This window comes from Sarcophilus harrisii, chromosome 5 (assembly GCF_902635505.1).
Source record: "Sarcophilus harrisii chromosome 5, mSarHar1.11, whole genome shotgun sequence".
In the NCBI taxonomy this organism is placed as follows: domain Eukaryota; kingdom Metazoa; phylum Chordata; class Mammalia; order Dasyuromorphia; family Dasyuridae; genus Sarcophilus; species Sarcophilus harrisii.
Genome location: NC_045430.1, coordinates 90000789 through 90009876, shown reverse-complemented (window position 1 = coordinate 90009876; position 9088 = coordinate 90000789). Strand labels below are relative to the sequence as shown.

Here is a 9088-nt window from a genome sequence, read left to right as displayed (position 1 = left end):
CTATCCTAGTCACTAATTAGTGTTTCCAGGGACTACTCTCCATCTCCCCAGGCTCCTACTCTTTACTCTGAATAAGTAGTAAATGTTCACTTCTCAGACTAGCAGACTAATGCACATTGGTCCTTTTCTGTTATCAATGATTCCATTCTACTTAAAAATTATCCAGTTAACAACTCTTAATGTTGATTATAGATATGGGAGAAAAATTCTGCTCAGAAACTTAAATTATAAATGAACTTTATTGAACAAACACCAAAAAGTGGTCAGAATCAAGAACAAACAATGGGGGGTGGAGTTCTGTTGACATTCAAGGTACAACTTTTGCTTCCAGTACAACCAAATGCCTCCTCCTAAGGAATGAAAAACTGTCTCCCAGGAGACACCAGAATTGCTTACAAAACAAATGGTTAAATCCCACCCTCAATCCCCATGACTAGGCCAGACACCTTTCCGTTAGACAGAGCTTGGACTGAACCACTCTTTCTGAAGTGACAACATCGCTCTAGGGTGCCCCAGCAAGAGACTTGGGGACTGCCATTCCCCAAGAGTTGAGGAGCCCAGATTCTGACTGAACCAAAGCCTTCCTTCAGTTGTTTCTGGTTTTCTGGTCCTTAGTTTCCTCAATTTTAAGGTTTCCTAAGAAAATACGTCTTTGGACCCTGCTTCTCACATCTTTGGTCAAGTAGTGAGGAGGGAGTGGTCCTAGCTTTGGGCTAAGTGCTTAAGTGACTGGGGAACACTGGAATGAGTGGAGTCTCGGAAAGGAGAAAAGGGATTACTTATAAGGCCTCCAAGGTTCATTGGACAGCATTTTCTGATGGCCTCTGGCCAGGTTGGGAGCTAAGTAAGAACCAGAGATGAGGGTGCTAAGTGCTGGAGGTGACCTGGAAGGCTCATGAACACAAATCACCCCCTTAGTCTGGTCTAGACTAAACACCTGTGAAAAGGAAAGGAGAGGGAGAGAGGGAGGCGGAGACAGGAAAGCGGAGAACAGCGAGGTTATCAACCAAGCTAAAGAGGGTCCGTCAGGTAGTGACCAAGGGACGGGGAGAGCAGATACTCAAGTGAATGGACACTTAGGGAGAGGAGATTTAGCTTTTGAAGCTCTTCCGGGAGGAGGAAGTGGTGGACACGAACTTAACGCTGGAGCTGCTGCCCCCGCCGCCTCCCAGGCTAACCCCCATTCCCCGTCCACTGCCGGAGCTGAAGCCAGAACCCCCCACGCTGAGGCCGCCGCCGCCGCTGCTGCTGGAGTATGAATAACTGCCGCCGCCGCCGCTGCCGAAGCCGCCGCCGCTGCCGAAGCCCCCGCCGCTGCCGAAGCCGCCGCCGCCGTAACCTCCGGACACGCTGGATGTGACCACAGCTACGATAAAGGGAGAGAAGAGATCATTGGAGAGAAGAGATCATTGCCCACCCATCCTGAGGACAAGAGTCCCGGTCAAGGGATGGGAGAGAGAAGGAAGCCTGCTTTCTAAGACTGGTCCCAGCCCCCCACCCCACTTTTGATGACCTTGAGGTTGAGAAGCATATCCTCCAACCTCCCCGATTGCCTTTCCTAGTAAAAAACCATGAACATTACAATCGCAGCCATTCCGTGGGTGAGTCTATTCACCGAAAAAAAACAAAAATTTAAAAACTAAAAATAAAAAATACCTCTCCAGAACTTCTAAATGGCATCATAGATTCTGAACTGCAGCAATTGAACATCATTCAGTTCATCTCTTGCATATAAGCAAAGTGAGACTCATTTTGTAGTTGAGAAAAAAGACCAGATCATTGTGTACAAGGGATCATTACGGATTCTATTTCTAATCCTCCTATGCATCTTCTGTTAATTCAACTAAGCAAGTATGCATTGTGTCAGGCTACAGATTAAGCCATATGATCACAATTTTCAAGGATCACAAATTTCATTAACACATGAGTTATACACCTTCTAAAGGATTCATATCAATTTATCGGTTGCTCAGGTTTGAAAGGCAAATATCATTATTCTCATTTTGCAGATGGGGAAATCTAAGGTACTGGGCAGCACAGTTTGGCCAATGTCCCTCAATAATCAGTGACCAGAAAGAATCTAGGCCTCTTCCTTCCTCATCTGAGCTCTTTTTCACTTTATCACATTTCTTCTAGACTTCTGATCATAAAGAATTTCCAGGTGATGTGACTACTATCTAGAGAACCCCACCTTCAAAACAAGAACCCTTTAATAATGTTATTATTACTATTCTGAGAAAGGTACTTACAGACACTGACTGGTCCAACTCCTTCTCCGCTCAGTCTATAAAGAACAAAGAAAAGGAGATGAGATTGGAACTAGATAGTGAAACAAGAACCATCTTTGTGCCCATTGAAATTACTCCACAGCTTTATAACTAACTGATAAGATATCTTTCTGTCTAACAATACAGCAAAGATTTTCAAAACAATTTATACATATTATCTCAATTATATGACTTTGGGGAGGAGGAGGCATCATTTGATGCTCACAATAACTCTGAAAGATAGATGCCATTATTATTCCCATTTTACAGACAAATAAATGGGGACTCAAAGAGTTTAAGTGTAAAAATTCTGAACCCAGGCTTTCCTGACTCCAGATCCAGAACTCTAGGCACTAAGTTCTGATCTAGTCATTACACACTGAAATGGGTTTAAATTGCAGTAAGAAAAGAATTGGTTAAATCTCAATAGAACATTTTCTGACTACTACAAATCATTTTCTTTTAGAATAGGTAACCTAAGGAAATCATGGCAACTCCCTCCTTGGACATCTTCCAGACTGCCTATTTTGGTATCTGGTTTACTGGAGGCAGAATATTGAAGACCAGAATTCCAATTCTGAAATTCTCTATTTCAATATGGGAGGTAGTGATGGAAAATAACTAATCAAGTTTCGGCCAAAACAAACTCTCTCTACCAGTGATGCTCTTAATCCTTCAATGTATGAAATTTGAAAATATAATCATCTTTGCAGTTATCTGCACCAAAGGAGTAAGATAGTTAAAGGGATAATCTGAAACATGTATAGCTGAAAACAAAAATCTAAAACTCTCAGACTTTTTATCTGAAAAAATGCATGCCATTTTTTTCAAAAGCTGGTTTATATTTAAAAGGCCTTGTGAATGTTAAACACAAGCAAAGTCAATGTAGGTTCATCCAGAATGAATTATTTATAGATAAGATTTGGGGATTTAGAATGGAAGTAGGGTAAGAGGGGAGAGGTCAGTTTCCCACCTGCACTCCTCGCCCTCCAGCAGCTTCCTGTAGGTAGCAATCTCAATGTCCAGGGACAGTTTGACATTCATCAGCTCCTGGTATTCACGCAGCTGGCGAGCCATGTCCTGTTTGGCCTTCTGCAGAGCATCCTCCAACTCAGCCAGCTTGGCCCGGGCATCCTTGAGAGCCAATTCCCCACGCTGCTCAGCATCAGCGATGGAGGCCTGAAGATTGGCACACTAGAGGGAAAGGAAAGGAGAGAGAGAAGTGTTCAGGGTGGAGCCTTTTTTTTCCTTCCAGAAGAGCCTTAAGTCACACAAACAAGAACAGTTTATATAATAGTAAGAAGCACTCTATATGATTCTCAAGCATGAATGAATGTGACCATATATTTGAGTATACATATACATGGTTGAGGTATGTTGCCCTTGACCTACCTGCTTCTTGACATTGTCAATCTCGGCTCTCAGTCTCTGGATCATCCGATTCATCTCAGAGATCTCATGTTTGGTATTGCGGAGGTCATCTCCATGGCGTCCTGCTGTCTGCTGCAGCTCTTCATACTGAGGTCCCCAGAGAAGAGGAAACAGTTTAGTATAAGCATGGAGGAAAATCTTGGTAGAAGGAAAACTTGCTATCTATAGCAAGTCTCTGGAGCACTAGAATTTAGGATGTTGAAAACAAAAAAAAGCTTGTGAGGACTAGAAAAATAACCCCAATTTCTATATCCTTCAAGCTTTACAACATGTTGTACTCATGGTGAACTTGTTATTTAAGGATGCCATTTAGGGATGAAATTATTAATTTCATTTTATAAAGAAACTAGGGCAAGGGAGGTCATGTTCTAAAATCACAATCTGTAAAAGACAGAACCAGAACTCTTATGGAGTAGGCCAATCCCATTTGTGACCTGATTCTCCCATGAGAAACACCAATGCTTAGAAATTCCTCCATTAGGTCCACCCTATGCTTCTCCTTCACATCTCTCCAGTCCTTTAAGCAGCAATTATTCAGTTCTTTTAGGCTGAGTCCCAGACCTTGGATTCCCATTAAAAATCAGCACTAGCTCACCTTTGTCTGGTACCAGGATTCAGCTTCTGTTCGGCTACGGTTGGCAATGTCTTCATACTGAGCTTTGACCTCAGCAATGATACTGTTCAGGTCAAGGTTACGGTTATTGTCCATAGACAGCACAACATTGGTGTCAGAGACGTGAACCTGCATCTGAGAGAGTTCCTGTGGAGAGATTTGCAGTCATGTAACCTGGGTCTGTCATTAATCTCTTTTGTACCTTCCTCTCAGAGGAAACAATTATAGCCTACATTCAGATGCTGAAGACAGTTAAGAGAGCAACTGAAATCTTTGCTGTAACAGCTCTAAAAAACTGCAGGATTCCAAACATTTTCCAACATAGTGGTTTTCAAATGTTTATATCTAATGATTTTTCCCCCACCACTCTCTCACCAAGGGTTTCCATAATTTCTCAGGTTTTAATCTTGCTGCTTCTCCTCCCTAACTAAAATATAGCTTCCTATTTTGAAAAAGGACTAGAAAGTAATTCATGAAGTCACTAAACCTCATGAAAGGAAGGTTTGGGACAATGCTCAAAGATGTTTTCCAGCTCAAACATTCTATGTACCTATGAGACTCATTTCCAAGTCTCTTTACAAAACATAGTTACTAAGAATGAATGAAGAAGTCCTTTCAGGAATATAAATATCCAGGAAATCAAAGCTGAGGAAATGCAAGAAGAAGGAACAAAGCTTAGGAATATTTGAACCTGGGACAGGTAGTCTCAGGATCTGAGGATCCTGTTATCACTTAAGTTAGAAGTCCTTTGTCCCCAGAGATCTTAGGTGGTAGCAGAGTCACCCACTGCTACCATCTGTACTTAGTTCAAAGGAAGTGGTTCATTACCATTTCATAGAGGGTTCTCAGGAAGTTGACCTCATCATTAAGGCTGTCTGCCTTGGCTTCCAGTTCCACCTTGTTCATGTAGGCACCATCTACATCCTAGAAAAACCAGACCAAAATTTCCATCCAAACTCCAATGAGCCACACCCTATACCCAAAATGTAACTTCAGGCTACGGGTCCAAATCAACCCACACCTACTTTCTTGAGCATCACAAAGTCATTCTCAGCTGCTGTACGCTTGTTGATTTCATCTTCATACCTAATAAAAAAAGGGAACAGGATCAATTGGTAGGTAATCGAAGATAGTTAATTTTGAGGGACATAATCACACCTATAACTCAGCTAAGCACACACTAGTCTTCATATTGACTACAAGGAAATTCTTCTCTGCTCTTGCAGGATGGCTATTTTCATTTCTTCTTTTCTATAGATTAGGAATCTCCATTTGGGGAGAGAAAAGAAGAGAGTATATGGCACTTGCTATGATGGGCTTTTTGATAGAAAGGGAAGAAGTAGTTATGACTTGAGTCCCTAGGGACTGGCTATTGTGGAAACCTGTCTCCCCTGTCTGATTGAGAAGAATCTCCTATCTTCATTGCCCCTTCAGTCTATTTGTTACTAATCCAATTACTTTAAGAATATACTAATAGATCCTCTAGCTTATTTTTCTCATATCAATGAAGGCATTTATACTGAACATTGAAGTCCTGAGCCTATCAAATAGTTGTTTGTAGGATCCTAAGATCATAAATATAGAGTTGGAAATGACCTAGAGAAGATTATCTAGTCCAGTTCTCATTATAGAAAAGAAAGCTGAGGAAGGCAGGTAATTTGCTAGAAGTCATGACATTATTATGGTGTAGAGATAGGTGGGATTTGAACCCAATTCACGGAGACTCCAAATCCAGACCACTATTTACTAAATCAGGCTGACTTCCTTAAATGGAATTAAAAGGAACTGTATTCAAGCAGAACCAAGAGTCCAACTCTGGGAGCTGAAAGAATAGCTTTGGATGTAGATGTTTTGTGTGCTTTGCTTTGTTCACCATCATTCTCCCTCTCCTAGGATACAGGGGAGATTTTTACTGTGTGAAAAATAGGGATAAAAGTATCAAGGAGCAAGGAATATATAGTATGTCTGTGCCAGAAGGGTGTAATCATTGCCATAAGTTAAGCTCTAAACTGGCTTGTTGGTTTTCTTTTTTTTTTTTCCCCATAACTGAGCAAGGATTTTTTAATTGTTATGTAGTACTGACAAGGGAATTATCTCCTAGCTCAAGGGGTAGAAAGCTTAAAATTAAGAATTGGGTGGGCAGGAGCAATAAGATGGGGAGGGAGAAACCAAGTAGGAGGACTCAGAAACAAAGGCACTCCTGTCATCGGTTCAAAAGGAGACAAACACATTGTGATGCTCTGTACAGTGCCCAAAGCATTATACATGTACACAATATATGTCACAGTTCTATCAAAGTCTGGATCCTCATTTGTTGACAGTGTTGGAGGAGGAGACGAATTGTTAGGTGCTTTCCAATTCATCGAGTCTATGGCTTAGTGATTTTATGGCTAAGCTATATAACTCCTGTTGTGAGGAACATGGGGCAGGGGTGGGGGGAGTTGGACTGGAAAAACTAGAAATTCCTAGACAAGACTGTATTTTGTGTTCTAAGGTAGAATAGAGAAAAGGCAGCATAAAGAAAGCTAAGGGCTATGGATTCCCTCATTTGCCAATTATCCCAAACCTCATATAGTAGAAAGTCAAGGTTTGGGATTTGTCTTAAGACAAAATAAACCATAATCACACTCCTCATCCTTTCTATTCTTTTGGCTCACTCAACCATACTTCACCCCATTTCTCAGTCCTTGCCCACAGATTGATAAAATTATGTCAGGCAGAGAGAAAGCCTTCCTCACTATACCTCTTAAGTTCCCTCTTTCTTCTTTCTGCTTACTCCCATTTTCCCACTCCCTATCAGTAACTGGACCTTCAATGCCTAGAATAGAAAAACCACAATGCTTTCCTAGGTATTCAGAAGAAATTCCTGAACATGATTTTCTCTGTATCTATCTCTGTCTTTGTCTCTCAAGCGTCCCTCTGCCTCTTCCCCATTCCTCTCCCTACCTCTCCATCATGGAAAACAAGACAATTCCTTCTCCCCTTCCCCCAACCCTATGGACTCTTTCAACTCACTTGTTTTTGAAATCCTCCACTGCATCCTGCATGTTTCTCAGTTCATTCTCCAAGCGACCCCTGTCAGCCAGAGAATTCTCTAGCTGCCTCCTGAGATTGTTGATGTAGGTTTCAAAAAGTGGTTCCAAATTCTGCCTCACAGTCTTGTGACCCTGCTCCTGGAGCAGTGTCCATTTTGTGTCTAATACCTTATTCTGCTGCTCAAGGAATCGCACCTGGAAACCAGAAGAAGAGAGTTATTCAAGAGGAATATCCAATATTTATATTATTCCATGGAATATCTCAGGCTTGCTGCTTTCAAGTCATCTTCATCAATTATTTCTCCCCCACCCATTCTTTGCCCCTCCCTCTTTCTTTCTCTCTCCCTTCATACCCCTTTTTCTCCTTGCCCTCACTCCCTGGAGAAAATCTAGAGGGAAGATTAAAAGTGGTCCTCCATTTCAAAAGCTTCAGTATAATGAAGATACAGAAACATGAGTTAGAGAAATACAAAAACAAAGTGAAGAACAGCTGGAGAGAACTCTAGATATCTCATCAAAAGGGAAAATGAATGCATTGATATTGTCTTGAGAATAACCTGCAAACACTTTCATGCAGCCTGCCCAACATTTAAAGTTTTGCCCACACTTTCTCTCCATAACATAAGACTATCCAACAAAGTCTGGTGCTGGGCTCTGGAAGGAGCAGATTGAGAAAGATGAGAGATTATTCCATTCTTCAGGTTCCTAATCTAGCAGAGAAGGTAGACCACACAGACGCACAGTGGAGAGACAGGCAGATATGAAGGTGTTGCACACTCTGTACATGTCTGACTAAGAAATGAAATCTCCTTCCTATCCCTTCTTGCTTTGGCCTTTGGCCCAGATTTGCAGCAGTTTAGCAAGCATTTCTTGTCTCACCTTGTCGATGAAGGAGGCAAACTTGTTGTTGAGGGTCTTGATCTGCTCCCGCTCTTCAGTCTTCACCCTCTGGATGGTGGGATCGATTTGGAGGTTGAGGGGAGCCAGGAGACTCTGGTTAACAGTGACCTCTTGGATGCCACCAGGAGGGCAGACAGGAAAGCCAGGTCCCCCAAAGCCTCCACCGAAGCCTCCTCCACCACCGAGCCCAAAGCCACCACCAGCCCCACCGCCGATACCGAATCCGCTACCAGCTCCTCCACCAAAGCCATAACCCCCTCCTACTCTGCCACCATAGCCACTCCTGAAGCCCCCACCACCTCCCATGGAAATCCTCTTGGACATTCCGACGTTGTAAAGGCTCCGGCTGCCGAAGCCGCCTCCGCCTCCGGCACCACCGACACTGATGCGGCCATAGCCGCCGCCGCCACCACCTCCTGCCCGGGACATGGAGACAGAGCTGAAGCTAGTGCGGCTGACGTTCGGGGTGATTGCTGAGGAGGCACTGAAGCCTCGACGGCCCCCACTCTGGAATGATACGCTTGATTGCCGAGACATGGCTGCTTGGAGAGCAGAAGGACCAAGAACCGGAGGAGTGTTAGGAAGCAAAGAACAGAGCTAGGTGAGAGGAAGACAGAGGCTCTGTTATCCTAGGACTCAGATCTTCCCCCTCCTCTTTATACCCTTCTAAGGGCTGGGCTGGGCTGAAGAATCTCTTGCTGATCTGAATGATTAAGTGGGTTGGGCATGCCTGGGGGGCAGCTGTGAGCTCACCTCTCTCACACCTGCATAGTACTAGGGGATACAAAAGACTCCTTCCTGGCAGACTTGGCTCATTTAGAAACAACCCTGCCTTGCAGCAC

At 43.2% G+C, this 9088-nt stretch overlaps 1 protein-coding gene across 1 annotated transcript; it reads right to left on the bottom strand.

The window, feature by feature from the left end:
• Window positions 1-220: 220 nt before the first annotated feature.
• Window positions 221-8887, bottom strand: LOC100916313 (keratin, type II cytoskeletal 5). Its single transcript, XM_031937829.1, has 9 exons — window positions 8226-8887; window positions 7327-7541; window positions 5337-5397; window positions 5140-5235; window positions 4294-4458; window positions 3660-3785; window positions 3241-3461; window positions 2250-2284; window positions 221-1366 (listed from the first exon to the last, which is right to left on the bottom strand). Exons 1-9 carry the CDS (start codon window positions 8781-8783, stop codon window positions 1092-1094), a joined length of 1752 nt encoding a protein of 583 aa, XP_031793689.1. The 5' UTR covers window positions 8784-8887; the 3' UTR covers window positions 221-1091.
• Window positions 8888-9088: the final 201 nt, after the last annotated feature.